The 20,940-nt window shown below is 47.2% G+C and overlaps 1 protein-coding gene across 2 annotated transcripts in view; it reads right to left on the bottom strand.

Annotated features, from left to right (window-relative positions):
* The window catches only part of SYNGR3 (synaptogyrin 3), a 37,022-nt gene extending 17,414 nt beyond the window's left edge, over window positions 1–19,608 (bottom strand). The window contains exon 1 of one of the 2 annotated variants that reach the window (XM_080981749.1): window positions 19,367–19,608. In XM_080981749.1, the coding sequence (XP_080837875.1) occupies window positions 19,367–19,399 (33 nt within the window). In that variant the 5' untranslated portion in view covers window positions 19,400–19,608. Of the gene's footprint in view, window positions 1–15,374; window positions 15,677–19,366 lie in introns of those variants that run through there. The other variant, XM_080981750.1, reaches the window with a different exon arrangement.
* Window positions 19,609–20,940: the final 1,332 nt, after the last annotated feature.

Genomic DNA, 20,940 nt, shown 5'->3' with positions numbered 1-20,940 from the left:
CCACATGACCCGGAAGCTGTACACCGGCTCCCTCGGCCAATAAAGCGAGATGAGCGCCGCAACTCCAGAGTCGGTCAGGACTGGACCTAATGGTCAGGGGTCCCTTTACCTTTACCTTTATATATAAGGCAACTTCCTACTTTCTTATTTAATATAGCCCTTATTCAGCTAGGAGGTCTAGAATCTTACTTTATTTTTACACTGCATGCAGAAGGTCACTTACTCAGTCCCTGGCATCTCCAGGTAGGGGGTACCCCCTGCCTAGAACCCTGCAAATCCGCTGACCATCAGTGCAGACAAAACTGAATTAGATGTAGTAATGGCATGGCTCAGTATATGGAAGGATGTTTCCTCTGTTCCACAGAACAGCCGGAAACTGTGAGTGCACGCAGATCTTTTTCCCCTCCTAGTGCTTCCTCCTCCCCAAGGGTAGCAGAGTGTGCCACGAAGACTAAGAGTTAAGAGGCATTTGAATGGGCGGCAGGATGAGCGGAAGTGTGTTTTCATCCTCTTACCAGCCTTTCAAATTTCAATAGCACTTTTCAACGCGCTTGAGTGCTTACAACTCTTTATCTCCAGGAGAGGGAAGACTCCCAGGTGATCTTGTTTTAAAACGTTTGGTGCAATACCTAGAAAACTGATGTTATTTGTTTGCTTGCTTTGCTTAGCCCTGCAAAAGGGCTGGTGCATCCAGACTTGATGCTGCATCCTTTAAAAAAAAATGTTTACATGTAAAAACTGGATTTTATAACCATCAAGCTTTTTTAAAAAAAAATAATATGTGTATTTATATTGCAATTCTGATAACCATCAGATAGAGTTTCTAGAACAATTGGTGGACAGAAGGTAGATCAAAATCAGGTGGCAGAAGCGCCTGAGTAGTCTATAATCGATCTCCCAATAGTACAGTGTATCATATAGTTTTTGCACAGCTCTACGCAATCTCTGAGCCGTGTGAGATTTCAGGGAGCACCAGGGAATGAGGTTTGTGGAGTCTGTGGTGTCTTCATGTTATCTGGTGTTTCCACTTACCGTATTTTTCGTTCTATAGGGCGCACCGGCCCATAGGACGCACCTCGTTTTTTGGGGGGGGAAATGAATAAAAAAAATTATTCCCCCCCCCCGCCGCGGCTGCCGCCCCAAGCCTTGTACACACCTGCAAGAAGCACGGGGCACCCTCCGGAGGGCTCCCCGTGCTTCGGGCGACAAGCTGCCGCCCCAAGCCTCGCGCACTCGGCGGGACCTCCTGCCGGGCGCGCAAGGCTTGCGGACACTCGCCGGGGCTGCAGGCTGCTGCCTGCAAGCCTTGTGAGCCCGCGGGAACTCCCACCGGGCTTGCAAGGCTTGCGGATAGCTTCCTGAAGCCTGGAGAGCGAGAGGGGTCGGTGCGCACCGATGCCTCTCGCTCTCCAGGCTTCAGCGAAAGCCTGCATTTGCCCCATAGGACGCACGCACATTTCCCCTTCATTTTTGGAGGGGAAAAAGTGCGTCCTATGGAGCGAAAAATACGGTATATACAACCTGAGCATATAATGGAGGGGCTCACAGCATTAACTCCCCAGAAGGTCTTGCTTCTCCCACAGTCACAGCCCTGGATTGCAACAGAAATCAGGCATGGCTCTCACTCTCTGGCTCTGCCTGCTTCTAGCCCAGCTCTCCCTCTCACACACTCAACTCTGGCTTTTGTCCCTCTTACCACCAGCCAGGGGACGCGGGTGGAGCTGTGGGTTAAACCACAGAGCCTAGGACTTGCCAATCAGAAGGTCAGTGGTTTGAATCCCTGCAACGGGGTGAACTCCCATTGCTCGGTCCCTGCTCCTGCCAACTTAGCAGTTCAAAAGCACGTCAAAGTGCAAGTACATAAATAGGTACCACTCCGGCAGGAAGGTAAACGCTGTTTCCGTGAGCTGCTCTGGTTTGCCAGAGTCATGCTGGCCACATGACCCGGAAGCTGTACGCCGGCTCCCTCGGCCAATAAATCGAGATGAGCGCCGCAACCCCAGAGTCGGCCATGACTTGACCTAATGGTCAGGGGTCCCTTTACCTTTACCACTAGCCAGGTGAGGGAGGGGACCCACCCATTTGCCCTCTGGAACAAAGCCACTTCCTTGGTTATACTAACACAACCATGCTTAGGCGATTAACCCAGGAACAAGCTCGGCTGGCTAGTTCAACGACAGAATCCTCCATTATGTTTGAATCCTTGCTGGAGTCAGCACCCCAAGAATTGCAATGGATTCAGACATCATGCAGGCTAACCGCACCCCCCCACAACTCACAACATTATATCACTGTTTTATTTGATATTTTTTTACCCATCCCTTCACCCTAAGGTCCCGGGGGCAACTTACAGCTATTTGAAATTCAATATTTAAAACACTTTGAAACAAACAACAATCACAAGAATAAGGAGGTTGCACACACACATATAAGTTCTAGGAATTTGGCAGGCATTGCCTACTCTTCTTTCAAGTTTATTTTCACCGCCGTTGTGAGTACTACAAGTTTGCTTTTAAAATAAATAAAAGTGCAGATTATCAGGAAGCTGGCTTCTGCATCCAGGGACACATCATGTGCTTCTACAGAACTGCAGCACTGCTTATGAGTGAGAATCAGAAGGCTAACGAGGATTCTAGTCCACATGACACATCCATGACTTCAATATGGAGCCGTTACTCTTGCAAAAGGAATTGGGGCTATGATGAAAACTAGCGGGGCTGTTATTTCAACAGAATGGAAAAAGGAAGAGGTAGCTTGCAAAGGGAGGAATAGCGGTGGCAGGGAAAGCCTCTCAACACCACCAACAACAACATCCTTTCTGTTATAATGGAATCATGATAAATGAATGAATGAATGAATGAATGCTGTAACATTTAGAAAAAAGTACAATAAAACAACAACAATTTATTAGTTATACCCCACCCATCTGGCCGGGCCTCCCCAGCCACTCTGGGAGGCTCCCAACAGAATATTAAAAACACAATAAAACATCAAACATTAAAAACTTCCCTAAACAGGGCTGCCTTCAGATTTTTTCAAAAGTCAGACACAGTGGTACCTTGGTATTCGAACGGCTTGGCTCCCAAACAAATCAGCTCCCGAACACCGCAAACCCAGAAGTAAGTGTTCCGGTTTGTGAACGTTTTTCTGAAGCCAAACATCCGACACAGCTTCCGATTGAGTGCAGGAAGCTCTTGCAACCAATCAGAAGAAGCACCTTGGTTTTTGAACCATTTCGGGAGTCGAACGGACTCCCAGAAAGGATTAAGTTCGAGAACCAAGGTACCACTGTAGTTGTTTATTTCCTTGACATCTGATGGGAGGGAGTTCCACGAACTAAAACTACCACCAGGATGAAGTCCAGAAAGGTAGTAAAGCATAGAAAAAAGGCAAAGTGTTACCAGCACAAGCATCAATTCATCAACAGAGACTTTTAAGAGCAATTGAACATTAAGGGGCCTGCCAGTTGGCTCTTGGGGATGAGTCATAGCTCAGAGGCAGTGTGTGTGCTTTGGACGCAGAAGGTCCCAGGTTCATTCCCCAGCCTCTGCAAGTAGGGCTGGGAGAGACTGCTGTCGGAAATCCTGGAGAGCCACTGCCAGTCAGTGTAGACCAGGGGTCCCCAAACTTTTTAAACAGGGGGCCGGTTCACTGTCCCTCAGACACTGTTGGGGGCCAGAGTATAATTTGAAGAGAGAAAAAATGAACAAATTCCTATGCACACTGCATATGTTTTATTTGTAGTGCAAAAAAACAAACAAACCAGGAAAAAATAATACAATATTTAAAATGAAGAATGATTTTAATCAACATAAACTTATAAGTATTTCAATTCTAAAAGCTGCTATTAGCTATAGAGAGCTTTTAGAGAGTAATTCTACATACCAGTTATGCGCTGGTGGGGGGGTAGATATGCTGCTGCATGATATGTATGTAGCCCAGGGAGATGAGAAAATGCAGAAACTAAAAATGGAATACACCCACCCCCAATTCTCCTTGAAAACCACCAACTGGACTGCACCACTGGAAGTCCAGAGATCCAATTGAACTCATGACCACAGGGGTGGAATCCTAGTACACACCCCTGCACCACCTCATTCTGCCAACCTCTTCAGGAAGGGGTTCAAATGCCCTTATCTGTTCACAGCCACAGTTCTGTAGCACAGCATTCTTAAGGAAAGGAGCATATCTCAGCATAAGGCCTCTTACTACATAGCTATCTGAGCAGAATGCCTGCAAAGACCATATGCAGCCCTCCTGGATGAGGGTTCAAGACACACCCAGGAGGGGTCAGTAGTAAAAAGGAAGGGGCCAGACAAAAGAAGCCACAGACATAGAAGGTGAGTTTGAGCCCTGGAATAGGGTAACATGTTCACATTCACATTTCGGATGCCTAGGAAAAACAGTGAATGAATGGGAAGGAAGAGCTTGTGGGACTTGAACAGGTCAATGAGCTCTTTCTGCCCCCAGCTCCCACCTCTGGGAACCAATGAGACCAATCCTTCCCTTTTACGTTGCCTAAAAAGCAGGGGTGTACCCAGGGGCTGGTCCCAGTAAAAGGCACAGACCCACAGGAGCGCAAAAACTGCACCTCTCTATTCTGGATCTTAAAAAGCAGAGACATCACCTTGCCAACAAAGGTCCGTATAGTTAAAGCTATGGTTTTCCCAGTAGTGATGTATGGAAGTGAGAGCTGGACCATAAAGAAGGCTGATTGCCGAAGAATTGATGCTTTTGAATTATGGTGCTGGAGGAGGCTCTTGAGAGTCCTATGGACTGCAAGAAGATCAAACCTATCCATTCTTAAGGAAATCAGCCCTGAGTGCTCACTGGAAGGACAGATCCTAAAGCTGAGGCTCCAGTACTTTGGCCACCTCATGAGAAGAGAAGACTCCCTGGAAAAGACCCTGAAGTTGGGAAAGATGGAGGGCACAAGGAGAAGGGGACGACAGAGGACGAGATGGTTGGTCAGTGTTCTGGAAGCTACCAGCATGAGTTTGACCAAACTGCGGGAGTCAGTGGAAGACAGGAGTGCCTGGCATGCTCTGGTCCATGGGGTCACGAGGAGTCAGACACAACTAAACGACTAAACATCAACAACAACATTCTGGCTCAGCTCCTCTGGCAAGGATGCAAGGGACCGATACATCTCCTTGCCAAGGGCAAAAGGGAGCGTAGGTACGCCTCTGCTGATAAGCCAGCTCTAGCAGGTAGCATACCAGCTGGACATTGCTCCTCTCTCACATCAGCCTTTTCTTCTGCCTTGCCCCATACTTAACTGACTTGTACATGGTGATAGCAGCACCCAACCCACCTGGGTAAAGTCCAAAAGTTCTCATGTGCTCCAGAGGAAAATCCTTTCCCCTTAGATTCCTCTTGCCAGAATTCCTCCTTGCCAGGAGGCTGAGCGGGTGGCTTCCAATTGGCTGCAGGAAGCCTCGCCGCGCGGGGACGGAGCTTCCTGCAGCCAATCGGAAGCCTCGCCACACACTGAGGTAAATCCAGCGATCTTAATCTTAAAAAGGACGGTCTACACGCGCTGAGGTAAACCCATCACAGAGTTCGGCTGGCGGAGCGGATTTATGAGCCTGGTGGGCCGGATCCAGCCCGCAGACCGTAGTTTGGGGACCCCTGGTGTAGACAGTACTGAGCGAGATGGGTCAGTTGTTTTACTTGGTATGAGCCAGCTTCCTACGTTCTGAGGTTCCTAGTTAAGGGACAGACTACAGCTGTAGGGGAATGCGAAGCTGCAACGCTTATCATGGACATGATGCCAAAACAAAACTTTACAACAAACATGCAAGGCAGGCCAGTAGCAGTCAAGAGTGTCAAATTAGGAACTGGAAGAGGCCAGTGTTCTGGTTTTAAACTGCTTTTATTTATTGTATTTTATCTGGGCAAGCCTTTTTGAAATGTTTTCCTCTGCATAAAGTGACTGACAATTGTAATAATAACAACAGAAATAATAATAAGAACATTGTGAGTCACAGCTCAGGTGTCAGCCCAGCCCATCAGCTCCAGCGGGTAAGCAGCATTAAAATGCCAATTTTGCATGCAGAAAATGCACCATCCTAACATGGTAACATGATCCAAATCATGTTCAATAAGAAGCACATGAGCATGTTAATATAACTCACTTATCCACTTTTAAATTACAAAATCTAGGAAGCAGCTGAAAATATTTAAAGAGGCACAAGAGATAAATTTTCTGTGCCAAGATGACCACATGAGAACTTTTAATGGCACATAAACACAGTGGGGTGGGTGCTCTGTCCATCCAGGAATCTGCAAAGCCTATTTTTTATCCTAAATTCTGCATTAAAAAACAACCTGTGTAAGTAGTTCTGATATTCTAAGACAAAAATATTGCATTTTCTAGAATGAATCACTTTCAATTGGAATTTTAACTATTCTGGGGAGAACTTGGCCACAATCACAGGACACATTTAAAGCACTATGATACCACTTTCAACAGCCATAACTTGACTTAAAGAATTCTGGGAGCTGTAGTTTGTTAAGGGTGTAGAGTTGTTAGGTGCTCCTTCCTCAATTCCTTTCCATGAGCTACAAATCCCAGAGTTCCCTGCAAAGAAGGATTGATTGTTAAACCACTCTAGAAATTGTAGCTCTAGGAGGCAAATTAGGGGCTTCCTAACAATTCTTGGTACCCTTAAAAAACTGCAACTCCCAGGATTCTTTGGGTGAAGAAGAGACTGTGCACCCGTGTTTTCAATGTAGGGTGTGAATGTGACTTTAGTGGGAACAATTCATGTCAAGTCAGCGGCTGCTGCACATGATCTGTGGCAGTACGGTTCATTAGGAAAGGTGTCAAAACACCCTATGAGCAAATCAGGAAGAATACTCATTAAACTACTATCAGCAGGTGAGGCTATTGGGGTGCTGACACCCGGGGCTGCCTGGTTTTTCCTGACCAGCAACAGGGCCTTTTCAGTAGTGGTTCCTGGGTTGCAGAATGCCCTCCCTAGTGATGCACATCTGTCTCCATCATTATTCACTTTCAAGAGGAGTTTGAAAACATTCCAGTTTACTCAGAAATTTGGTGGCAGCTGAAGAACACTGTTCCTGTCAACCTCAAAATCACTGGATGGTATAATGTCTTTACGGTGGTACCTCAGTTTAAGAACAGTCCTATTTATGAACACTTCGGTTTACAAATTCCACAAAACCGGAAGTAGTGTCCCAGTTTGCGAACTTTACATCGATCTAAGAATGGAATCTGAACGGCGGAAGGGAACCAGTGGTGGGAGGCTTCATTAGGGAAAGCACGCCTCGGTTTAAGAATGGTTTCGGTTTAAGAATGGACTTCCGGAACGGATTAAGTTTGTAAACCGAGGGACCACTGTACTTGTAATTGCTTCTTGGTTTATTTTTCTTAACCTTTACATTTTTCACTTAAAAAAAATGCTTTTGAAGGTAATTGTAATTCTTTTCTAACTGAAACTGCTTTTAGATGTTTTTAACTGTAATTGTTGCTGGAATGCTTTATTCTGTTTTAGAACGTTCCTGCTTTGTTTTTAAATTGCCTATCTGTCTGCCACTCTGAGTTTCTTGGGGGTGGGATATAAATTCAATAAATAAAATAGATAAATAAATAATACCCCATGAACAAATTGGAATAAATGCTCTGATAACCTTCCTGCAATCAAATCAGCAGAAACGCTCAGTAAAACTGGAGGCAACTCTGAGCCTCCATGTAAGTTTTCTACGAATGCATCAGGAACTCAATAAGCCAGTCATCTGGAAGAGCTCTAGGGAAGGCAGGGCTCCTTCCTAGAGGACTGTGCTGCCTGTACATGCTCCTCTTTCCTCAGTCTGCAAAATAGCAAAACAAACCGAAGCTGACAAAGTCATCCTAATGGTTCACTGCTAGAAAAATTCAACCCTGGCTTCCTCAAGCGCAAAGCCAGTCCCTCAACCAGGCACACACAAATCCAATTTGCAGACACCTCATAGGAAGCTCTGCCTTATCCTGAGCCAAACCACTGGTCCAGCTAGCTCAGTGTTGTCTGCACTGACTGGCAGCAGCCCTGCAGGTTTCAAACTGGAATCCTTCCCAGCCCTACCTGGATATCTTAGGGATCGAACCTAGGGCCTTCTACATGCACAGTAGATGCTCTGTCACTTCTCCAAGTTCCTCAGGTGCCCTTCCTTCAATGCCTCATTTCCCCCCATCCTATTCCCTCATTCTCTCTCTCTCAAATGTGTTCCCACAACCCACTTGATTTCCACCCGTTTTCTAAACTGCATCACAAGCAAAGACGACGACTAGATGCTTATTCCTTTAAAATCAAAGCTCTCAGCAGTTCAAATACGTGTCCACGATTCAAGGCACAATTCAGGATGGATAAGGCACTGATGCAGATTGGATCCCACCCCTCTCTCCTCAAAATGGAGGAGAAAGGGGAAATTGTTTTCTGCTGCTCCAGAGGGTAAGACCCAAACCAACGGATTCAAAGGACAAGAAAGGAGGTTCTGACTTTCTGAGGGTTAGGAGCTGCTCAACAGTGGAACAGACTCCCTAGGAAGGTGGTGGACTCTCCTTCCTTGGAGGCTTTTGAACATAAATTGGTCATTTTGTGAGGGATTTTTAAGCTGCGATTCCTGCATTGCAGTGGGTTGGGCTAAATGACCCTTTGGAGTCCCTTCCAACTCTGCAGCTCCATGATTCTATGACAATGTGGCTGGCTGGCGTAGATGCCTGGTTTTGCTGCCCATCTGTTCAAGCTCCAGCCCTGCTTCTCCCCACCCCCAGCCCGCCGCCCCCACCACCTAGAAACATCTTGTACTGAACACAACCCCCAGGGAGATAAAAACACCCTCGATGATACTTAAAACACAAAACAAACTCGCTCAGACAGCAGCGGGGGAAGGAAAAGCAATTCTCCTAATGGGTGGAACTGTCTGCTTTTCTTTATCGTCAAGTATCAGAGGACAAATAAGGGAGCAACTCCCTGCCTGGCCAGGCCCCTCGGTTGCTGCCCGTTATTTGCTGCTGGTTGGCAGAGGAAAGGTGCCAGTCCTAAGAACATATGAGGCTGCAGGATCAGGACAAAGGCGCATCTACTCCAGCAACCTCTTCTCACAGTGGCCAACCAGATGCCCGAGGGAAGAATGCAAGCAGGATGTGAGCATTCTCCCCTCCTGCCTTTTCCAGCAACTGGTATTCAGAAGCATGGCTGCCTTTGATGAGGGAGGGAGAGCAACCCTTGGGAACATCAGAAGAGCCCTGCAGTGCTGGATCAGGCCAAAGGGGGAAGCACCTAGTCCAGGAACCTGTTACCATGGTGGCCAGCTAGATGTGCGACAAACCCACAAGCAGGATTCAAGCACAAGAGCCCTCTCCCCCCTCCTGTGGTTTCCAGGAACTGGGATTCAGGAGTGTTGTTGTTGAGGAGCCGCCACTATCATGGCCAGTAGCTGTCAATGACCACCTCTTCCATCTTTTAAAGCCATCTAGGTACATGGCCATCACTGCCTCCTGTAGAAGGGAGTTCCATAGGTTAACTATGCGCTGCCTGAATAAGGGCTTTCTTTTATCTGAGCTGAGGGACGCAGGTGGAGCTGTGGTCTAAACCACTGAGCCTCTTGGGCTTGCTGATCAGAAGGTTGGTGGTACGAATCCCCACAACGGGTTGAGCTCCCGTTGCTCGGTCCCAGCTCCTACCAGCCTAGCAGTTTGAAAGCACGCCAAAAATGCAAGCAGAGGTACTGCTCTGGCGGGAAGGTAAATGGCATTTCCATGCGCTGCTCTGGTTTCGCCAGAAGCAGCTTAGTCATGCTGGCCACATGACCAGGAAAAACTGTCTGCGGACAAATGTTGGCTCCCTCAGCCTATAAAGCGAGATGAGCGCCACAACCCCAGAGTTGTCTGCGACTGGACTTAATTGTCAGGGGTCCTTTACCTTTACCATTTTTTATCTGTGCTGAATCTTCCAACGTTCAGCTTCATCGGATCCCCACATATTCCAGTGTTAGGAGAGAAGGAGAAAAACTTTTCTCGATCCACCTTCTCCACGCTGTGCACAAAGCTGAATTGGTGGTTAGACTACGGATGTGTTCACATGACTGCCTTTGAGCATAGATAAGTTCGGGGGGGGGGGCGTTGTGCATTTCACAGCTCCCTCAGCACAGCCGTTCACATCAGCACAGCTCCATTAGTGTTAGATTCATTTGAACACAGAGCGGGGGCTGTTCACACCTTGGCTGGAGATTAGGAATAGATTAAGGTCTCTTAATAGGTGTGAAACTAGTTTGAGAAACAATGAACAAATAGTAGTATTTCCTAATGAAGTACAGGGCACGTATGCATTCTGGATAATGTCAGGTGAACAAGGATGGAAAAAACAGCCCTGGAAACACGGTAAGTACATAATGTAAAGTGAGCGTGGACACAGCCTGAGAATTCATACCGATTTCACAGAATTGTAGAGTTGGGAAGGGACCCAAAGGGTCATTTAGCCCAACCCCTGTCATGCAGAAATCCCAGATTTGTTTGCAGGGTAGCTGTATGGCAATCAACATTGTCTAATTTCCCAGCAAACAAAGTAAGGTAAAGGTAAAGGTACCCCTGCCCGTAAGGGCCAGTCGTGACCGACTCTAGGGTTGCGCGCTCATCTCGCTCAAGAGGCCGGGAGCCGGCGCCATCCGAAGACACTTCCGGGTCACGTGGCCAGCGTGACGAAGCTGCAGCTGGCGAGCCAGCACCAGCGCCACACAGGAAACGCCTTTTACCTTCCCGCTATAAAGCGGTACCTATTTATCTACTTGCACTTTGCTGTGCTTTCGAACTGCTAGGTGGGCAGGAGCTGGGACTGAACGATGGGAGCTCACCCCGCCACAGGGATTCGAACCGCCAACCTTACGATCAGCAAGTCCTAGGCACTGAGGTTTTACCCACAGCGCCACCCGCGTCCCAGCAAACAATGTGGTGCCATCCAAATTCTGCAAAGCAAAAAACCAAGGTTCGTAAGCTAACAACAAACCATGGCTTCACATCACAGTTTGTTGTTAGCAGACAAACCATAGCTCAGCCACTTAGAAGGGTTTGCACATAACACAAACCCAGTGTTTCTCAATCTTGGGTCCCCAGCTATTGCTGGACTACAACTCCCATCATCCTTAGCTAGCAGGGCCAGTAGTCAGGGGTGATGGGAGTTGAAGTCCAGCAACAGCAGGGGTCTGAAGTTTGAGAGACTCTGCACTAACCATGACTCTAACAAAGATGTGTAGGGAAACCTGGAGAGCCAATGATTGGAAATATGAGAGAGAAAACAGAGAGATTCACCCCTCCATACTACTGGCAGGAAGTACCATGCAAAAGGATACTTAGAGGTCAGCGGGTGGACAAGCAGTAGCAGAGAGGGCCAGATTCTATGGGTGCTATCCCACTAAGTCATAGAACAGACAGATTACTATCACCAGCCTCAAGATATCTGATTTCATTGATTTCACTGGGTTTGCTCTGAGTACAACTAACATTTGGTATCACCCCCTATGTATCAAACACTCATATCAATGTCTGACTAGAGTTCACGTGGTTTCAACCACATTGCTTCCTCCAATCGTGTAAAACAAGGCCATACTTGTATTTTATTTCAGTTGGTAAAAAGCCCCCTTCTTTTTTTTTCTAAGTGAAAGGTTTATTTTCACATTGCAAACCAGGACTGCAGGAAAAGCAGAATGCAAACTGTCACCACAAAGCAAACTGGGTTGGAATAAGGAAACATCCCAGGACTTTCCAGCTCTTAGGAGATTTCAGGAAGCCTCGCTATATCGAAAGAACAACATGTTCAAGAGAGCTGCCATTCCCTACAATGAAAGTGAAACCCATTAGTGGTTTAAGCTAATGCTCAGGGAAGACAGTTCTTGCTCCAAGGCAGGGTCTGAAGATCTCAACCTCCTATCCAAAAACAGGGTGAAAAGCACCCTGGGATGATTTCACTGCAACCCTGACACAAAATTACAGCAAAGTCCTTCTGGGACACCCTGGGGTGGCTTAACCTGTTGCCCTCTGGACAATGTTGGGACTGCAATTCCCAGCAGCCCACATTGCCAGCGATCAGAGATGATGGGAGTTGTAGTCCAGCCAACATATGGAGGCCCACAGGTTAGCAACCCCTCTTCGAGGACATCGGCCACATTGGCGCTATACATATAAAGCACTGTGCTGTAACTTTGAACAGTCATGGCTTCCTACAAAGAATTCTGGGAGCTGTAGTTTGCTAAGAGTTGTTAGGGGACCTCTATATTCCCTTCACAGAGCTCCAGTTCCCAGATTTGGGAAGGGAGATCGATTGTTAAACCACTTTGGGAATTGTAGCTGCCGGAGGGGAACAGGAGCCTCCTTCAGCTGTCACTTCCACACACTATATCTGCATAAATAAGTGAATAAATGTCTTGGAGCAATCTTTGTCAGCCTCGTGCCCCACCCCCAACCAAATGTTTTGGACTGCAATTCCCACCAGCTCCATTCAGCATGGCCATTTGAGGCTACAACTCCCATCAGCACATCTGCTTTGCATGTAGAACATCCCAGCTTCCATCTCTGGCATCTCCAGGTAGGGCTAAGAGGCCATCATGCTGAGCTGCTGTCAGTCAGTGTAGACAATACACTAGATGGACCAATGGTCTGACTTGGTATCAAAGCAGCTTCCTGTGTTCCTATCTGGAGGGCACCAGTTTCCAGAAGGGTTTCTGAAAGGATTATGAATCTGTGTTAAGTGATATTATGAACATTTCCATGCACTGATGTGTGTCAAGGATTTCCTGAAAGAGACTGCAGTCAAGGAGGTGATTCATGTTTTTCCCCGTGTAACAATGTAGAGAGGTAGCTATATATACCTGCCAACACTTCGTGCATCTGATGAAGGTGATGCCACAAAAGCTCAGACCGTAATAAACCATTTTTAGTCTTTAAGGTGCCACAAGCTTATTTTTTGCTGCTACGGACTAATTTGGCTACCTGGCTGGAAATCAGGCTAATGTAGATACCTAGGGAAGGCATTCTGGGGATGCTCATATGGTAGTTTCAATGTTTATTATTGTCTTACATGGGCAAAGGCTTCCTCCAGATCAGTGTTTGCCAATCTGGTGCCTTCCAGATGTTTGGGCCTTTGGCTGCCATCAGTCCCAGTACCATAAGGCCGTGCCGGCTGGGGATGATGGGGGTTGTAGTCCAAAATGTCTGGAGAGTGCCAGCTTGGCAAAGGCTGCCAGATGCCAGAAACCTCCTTGTTTAGGTGGATGTTTGCTCTATTGGTTTTTTATTTTATCTGTTCTACTCCTCCGCATTGGGGGCAGAGGGGGGACAGCCCCCTTGAGCAATCCCAAAACTAATTACACAGAGGCCTGATCACCTCCATATTCCTTTGAAAGGGGCTGCCCCTGCTGCTGCCTGTCCATCAAGGCCTAGCTTTCTGGGGTCACGTGGCTGCTTCCAGTGAGATCTCGCAAAACTCTGGTAGCAGTGGCAGGGGTGGGCCATGGGATTCCCCTGCCTTAGGCAGCTGCCTCAGTCCACCACACACAAGCGGGCTGGTCCTGGCTGTAGCTGAGTGGCTGAGCATCTGCTTTGCATGCAGAAGGTCCCTGGTTCAATCCCCAGTGGCATCTCCAGGTATAGCTTTGATAGACACCCTGTCGGAAACCCTGGACAGAAGCTGATGGTCAATCTAGGCAATGCTTCCTGGGTTGTTATTCAAATCAGCCCTTTATTCAGACCAAGAGGACTGAAAACTTTACTTTTGGGGGAAAGGACTACTGATCAGTAGTTGCATACAGAAACATCAGTGGTAGAGCACTTGCTTTGCATGCAGAAAATTCAATCTCCAGCATCCCTTGGTAATTTTTATTTTTTTTCTATATTCAGCTTTTTCTCCAAAGAGCTCCAGGTGGTGTAAATGCTTATCCCTCCTCATCTAATCCTCACAACAACCCTGCAAAGTAGGCTAAACTGAGAGTCAGAAACTGCCCCAAAATCACCAAGTGAGCTTCATGGCGGAGTGGGGATCCAAAGCCAGGTCTCCCAGGTCCTAGTCCAACACTCTAACCACTATGCCATGGTGGCTCTATAGTCTGAAACCCCCCGAGAGCTTCTGCTGGTTAGTGTAGACAATACTGAGCTAAAAGAGCTCAAAGAGTTAACCTTAAAATAGGGTGGTTTCCTATCTTACATTTAATCATTTGTGAGCAGCATAGTCGAGGTGGCACCGAGAACCCTCCAAAAGCCCAACAAGCCCCTGATATTATAATACCAACAAAATAACAACACACCCATTGTATACACACATACATGAAAAAATGAGAGTGTTGTTGCCTTCCACACCACCAAGCCACAAGGCTCAGCCACAGCAAAAAGGGGCTGTGAGCAAGAGATGATTCTGCCCCTCCTTTGAACCGAGCCCATCTTGCTGTCGCCTTCCAGGAGAGCAGCCAGAACGGTCACCCAGCAGCCATCAAAGTGGGCAGCCGTGGTGCTGCTGCCATCATCTCTCGCTTCCAAGAAGGCAGGAAGAGAGAGAAAAAGAAAGACAAACACAACAGAAGGAAGCGTGACATCATTCCACACTCATCCCTCCAACAAGGGGAGGCCTTGCAGGTGGATTCAGCCATGCTTGCTTTTTTTCCACCAAGGCAGGTGGCGGGGGTGGGGGGGGAGAGAAAAAATGTCTCCTGGCAGAACGGTTTTTCAGTCCCAAACACACACACCTTCGGCTGTGGGCTTCAGATCCAGAAAAGAGCAGAGAGAGAAGTCTTTCCACACCTTCTGCTGCAAAGCCAGGTAGCAAAAGAGCAGATTGGCAGCATGGGGAGGGGGTAGATCTATATCTCCTAGAGGGGCTGTAAAGAGACAACCTGACCAGAGCGGGGGGGGGGGCGGGTAGGAGAAAATTAGGTGGGGGAGCAGACTTTTCCTTCAAGGCACACATGCATTCCCCCCTCCCCTTTTGTGTGTGTGTGTGGGGGGGGGTGAATTAATGACATTTAAAGAGGTGGGGATTCTTTAGGCACTCCAGAAATAAACCGAGAAGCTGCCATACCCCACCACCATTAACCCACAAACACGCCAGACGATGCAGAGTCATCTTTCTTTTCTTCAAACCGACACGCCAAAAATAAAAAGGTCATTCCGCCCACCGCACCTGAGCGTTGCCCGCGCCCCTCCCTCCCTTCTCCTGCATGCACAATGTCTGCAACATAAAAATAATAAATTGGAATAACGCCCCCCCCCTAATATGGTGGAGGGGCGCAGCAGACGACGCCAAGGCTTGTTGACCTTTGGAGGGCTCTGAAAGGCCACGCGAGGCGTGGGTCTAGTGGCGAAGGGAGGGGGTGGCTTGGGGTGTGAGGCTTACCCCCGAAATGATCCTCAGGATCGTCTGAGGCCGCCGGAGGAACTCCAAGGGATCCACCGCCGCGCCTGCCCTGCCGGCTCCAAAGGAGGCTCCTTCCATGATTCCTCTCCAGGCGCCCTCTCTGCGGATCCCTCTCCTCGCTCGCGCGCCCTCCTTTCGCTTCCAAGCGGAGAAGAGAACAGAAAGGGAAAGCGGCGGCGGCGGCGCCTGCCTGGGGGGCGAGCGGGCGGGCGGGCGGGCGGCGGCGGCAGAGGCTGGCAGGCAGCAAAGCGAGCCAGGCAGCAGGCGCGGGCGGGCGGAGACCCGGGAAGCTCGCGCCACCACCTGCCCGCTCGCCTGTCCGGGTTCAGCTTCTCAGCGCGCGCAGGCTTCGCTCCTGCTGCAGCGACCAACCTAGTGGGTGGGGTGGGTGTGGGTGTTAGGGCGGGAGGGGGGAAGCGATCATAATAATAGGTGGGGTTGGGGGTTGGAAAGGTAATCAGAATATTAGGGGGGGGGGGCAATCATAATATTTAAACGGGAAGCCCTGCAACAGAAACAACAGTAGCATCTTCAGGGGGTTGTGGCATCAGCAGCTTTTGTGGACTGCAGCCCTCCTCATTAGAGGCAGGAAACGCCCAGACTAGTGTGCTGGTGCACTTATTATTTTTATTTATTTTTATTTTTATTGCTGAATTTATATACCACCCTATACCCGAAGGTCTCAGGTTCACAGAACAAAATCAGAATATGAAACCACAAAATATATAAGCAAAATAAAAAACAACCCAATAAACCCCACATTTTAAAAGAGCATAATTGTTGTTGTTGTATTTTGTTAAATTCATTGGGTGTCTTTCTCCAGCCAATAAATAGTTCTTGCTGGTAGCCCATAGGCCATTGCAATGAGGGCAAAATCCCTCTTAAAACAGGATTGAATGGATCCTCTGTTTAAAATGCAATCTGCATTGAAATAACCCTAAAAAAACCCTTCCTGGGGTCACTTTTTCAAGATTTAGCTTTCTCAAATTAGCCAGCTACCATAAGAGACCCACTGGCCATTCAGTTCAAGATTCTGACTTGCAAATATTGATATGATATCCACCAGCATGATAATGGAACTCTCTCCTGCAGGAGGCAGCGGTGGCAACCAGCTTGGATGGCTTTAAAAAGGATTAGACAAATTCAAGGAGGAGAAAGCCATCAATGGCTACTGTCAAGAATTTACTTTGCCCAGGTTAAAGTAGCCTTGTGCTGATTTGTTTAATTAGTAAAGCCCAGGTGCTGTTAGTTAGGTTCTTTGTAGGTAAGCTTGTGATTGGGCTGGCTGACGGCCATAATTTTTGCAGCTGCAAAAATATCCCCATGGTAACTCCTCTTTGTACGTATTAACGGGTAATTGGAATTTAGTTATTAGCTTTTCTTGTTTTTACACTCTCGGCTAAGAGTTTGTGCAATTGAGAAGCTTGCCTTATTTAAATAAACATAGATAGATAGATAGATAGATAGATAGATAGATGATAGCTGGATTGGGTTTTTACTTCAAAGTTGCTCCATGCTAGATTCAGTTGCCTGTATTTGTTTTCTACTATAAATTGCTATTTTTATTATCTCCTGGGCTGGAGAGGGCTCCTCCCCCCTTGACAGCTACTAGCCAGGATGGCTGTGCTCTGGCTCCACAGCCAGAGGCAGCAATGCTTCTGGGTACCAGCTGCTGGAAACTGCAGAAGGGGAATTCTGCTTGTGGGCTTCCCACTGAGACATATGAAGGGCCACTGTGAGAAAAGGATGCTGGACTAGATGGGCCATTGTCCTGATCCAGCTGCAGAGCTTTTCTTAATGCTCCTAACATGTGTTAAAGTACACACACATAAACCACACATCTAAAGGATGTATTTATATTCTCCAGATGCTTCCTTCTTTTTCTTCCGCTCCTCCCCTGCCCTGTTTGGTGCACGCTTCATTTCTTGCTTACTGTTGCCTCCTGCAACTCGCAGAACTGCTTGCACCCTCAGAAAAGAGGGTGTGTGACAAGAAGGTTCCTCCCAAGTATCTATCTATCTATCATCATTCCTCCTCCAAGGAGCTCATGGCCCTCCCATCCCCCCTGTTATCCTCACAATGAACTTTTCAAGGTAGTTTATGCTGAGAGGTTGTGACTGGCCCAAGGTCACCCACTGAACTTTGTATGGCTGAGTGGGGATTTGAATCTGGGTCACCCAAGCCTTAGGTCAGCACTCTAAACACTACACCCCACAGGCTGTGTTTTCTTTTGCTTGCTGGCATTGCATGCCTTTTGTACACCAATTTGAGGTTTTAGATTGTTAGACAGTCCGTAAGTATTTTGATAATAATTACAGAAGTATTAGAACTTTTGTTATATGTGTGAGATATAGAGCCCTGTGCCCAAGGTTCATCTTGTCCAACAGCCTCTGAATCTGGATGTTCCATTTGGAGACCTTGGGTGGAAGACCTTTCCTCCTCCATAAGTATGTCTAAAAACTAGGTAGGGCTGGGGAACCCTTTAAAGCCCTCTTGGGCAATCTTCCAGGGACTTTCCAAAGGTTCCGTTCCAACTTTATGCAAAGTCCCTTTTGCACACTTTGAAAGCACTGTATCTATAGCTAAGAATTAATGTTCAATATTTACATGCCACAGTATCTGCTGTTCTCACAGCACTCAAAGCAGCTGACAAAACATTTCAAACACCAACCTAGAACCGCATTGAAAACCGTGACACATCTATAAAAAAACGAGACTGGGTTTGTTTGGGGGGTTTTTTATTTCTAAAAAGATCCAATCAAAGACAGCGTAAACCATCAAAAACAACTCAAATCAGCCCATTGGGAAAGCTTTCTGGGAAAGGCGGGTTTTGTTGATGGGACTCATCTCTGAAGGAAGATCGGATGCATCCCATGAAGGAGGGAAAGTACTGAGCAGAGAGTTACAGTCACAGCCGGATGGACAGGAAGAAGGGAGAGCTTGTTCCATGGTGTGGTAGCTAACCGATTTGACTAGGCTGTGGGAGAGCTGGGTTCAAATCTCCACACAGCCATGAAGCTCACTTGGGCCTGCCACTCAGGCACAGAATGAAACATGAGACGCAAGAAAACACAAGGGATCTAAATCACACCCACCTCAAAATGTCACGGGTTTGTGGAGAGCCCCTCGCTGTCCACAGGGACTTTGCACTGGTCCTGTGGTGTGTGTGATGTCACCGCTGAAGAAATGAGAATACCAAGAAATGAGATGGGAGTTTTGCTTTGCTTTCAGAGGAAGCAGTGACTGGCCCTCTGTGGGTGGTAGGTTCCCCTTTTCCCATACCCCAAAGAAAGATAAGAAAGCCAGCATGGTGCAGTGCTTAAGAGTGCTGGACTAGACCTAGGAGACCAGGAGCCATTAAGCTCACTGGGTGACCTTCGGCCAGTCACTGCCTCTTAGCCTAGCCTACCTCACAGGGTTGTTGTGAGGGTAAAATGTGGATGGGTAAGAACTGTATATGCTGCCACTATAATTGCTATATTGAGAAGGGCAGAATATAAATACTACAACAGCCACAGTTCAGTGGTAGGGCATCTGCTTTGCATGCAGAAAGTTCGAGACTGGAGAGCAGCTGCCAGTCAGTGTAGACAGCACTGAGCTAGATGGTCCAATGGTCTGATTCAGTAGAAGGCAGCATTGAAGGGCTGCAACTTGGTGGTAGAGCACCTGTTTTGCATGCAGAAGGTATAATCCCCAATGGCATTTCCAGTTTGGGCTGGGAACAACTCCCTATCTGCAATGTTGGAGAGCCACTGCCAGTCAGTGCAGTAAGCTAGATGGACTGAATGTCTGACTCAGGATAAGGCCACTTCCTACGTCCCCGAATAAAAAAAGATCTGTAGCAGCAGTTGCCTAGAAGCAGAGCTATGAATTAGAAAGTCCCCAAAGTTTGAATCTTGCCTCTAACCATCAACACAGCAAGTGGCCTCTGGTGAGCCTTTCCCTGCAATTTGGAGAAAATGCTGGCCTACCTGACAGGACTGTCGTTCTGGATTAGGTGACATGTTCTGAACACTCAGGAAATAGCTAGATTTTCCTTCCACCCCAACTTGCTTCAATGCATGTTTATAGGCTTCTAACCCACACCAGCAGTCTCGAATACAGAATGAAGAAGTGTTAATTGTTCTAGATAATTCGTAAAGGAGGGATGCGGAACGTGACAATGCGGATGTTACCGCAAAATGCTAAAAGGAATCCTCCTCCCTTTCCAGGCTGCCATCCTAAACCCTCCATTCTCAACCCCTCCCTCCCTGACATCATATTGATGATTTTCATGCCATAGATACTGATACCATGACAACTTTGACATCATTTCTCTGCTCTGGACTGGGAAGAGAGAAAAAGAGGGAGGGGAATTACACCCAGAATTACAACTGGCATCTGGATTATTTCAAAGCTTGACTCCTGTCGTAACTCCCCCCCCCCCCCAGCTGTACCTTGGTTTACCCTTTTGCAACAGACACATGCACAGCTTATAAATAGCACATATTTGAAGACAAGTCAATGAACAAGATGCCCATCTCTGGGGAGAAAGGAATAAAAATTATTCAAAATTCGTCCTTCCTTCTGATCTGCCCCTTCTAGGGTGGGGAGAGCTCTGCTGATTTCCTACCGGGGGATGGGGTGGGGGAGCCAAGAGGGGAATCTGAAAAAACATCACTGGTAAGATTCATTAGTATGCCTTTAGGATTTTTCTCTCTCTCTCAATTACAGGTGAGTCATCATCTCTCTGCATTTTTCCAACTGCCAGAGGGAAAGGCAACATTCAGAGTTCCCTTCTTGAATGTCACCCACTGGCATAACACTTCCTTTAAAAAAAAAAGAAAAAGGAAGATGTAACATGCATTGGTGGCAAAGTGGCAACCCTCAGGCTGAATCAGGGCACTGCTAAATGCAGGAATAGTGGAAAAAACGAACAGTGCCTGATTATGGAATATTATTGAAATGAGCTGATGTGAATAAACCAAAGGTGAAGCTTAAAAGTGTGCCCATTATTCCACTAGTAATGGTGCTGAGACTTAAAATTAAGGTGTTCTTTCAGAAAACACATTATCCCCCCCTCACCCACTGATGACTTCTTGTACCTCAGCACAGGTGCTTTCAACCCACCTTCAGAGCCCTTGGTCTTCCCCACACCACACCCCAGATTAGGGTCTGGAAATTAGTACAGCTTTTGAGAATGTAGACAATGCCTACTTGGCTCTGAAGGGGCAGTTATTAGCTAACCCCATGAAACTTGTGCAAGAAAGAAATGCTGTGCTGAGGTATTATTTAGCGCATTTTGTTGGGACGGGGGTTGCTGTTAATTCTTCGTAGCTTTATTTTTGATCTTGGGATCTATGTGGAAATTGTCCAATCTGGTTGTATACTTTTTGATGTTTTGTTTATTGTTTACAACTTTTGTTGTGCTTTTAGTTATGTAATTTTTATATGTTGTAAGTTGCTTTGAGCACAATTTTAGCTTTGGAAAGGCAGCATAGAAATAAAATGATTGAATGATTGATTGACTGACTGAAAGCCATCCCCACCTTTGATGAGGCACAAG

This window comes from Podarcis pityusensis (genome assembly GCF_964106645.2).
Source record: "Podarcis pityusensis genome assembly, chromosome: 14".
NCBI lineage: Eukaryota > Metazoa > Chordata > Lepidosauria > Squamata > Lacertidae > Podarcis > Podarcis pityusensis.
The sequence above is the reverse complement of the archived record's forward strand: the minus strand, read 5'-3'. Positions and strand labels throughout refer to the sequence as shown.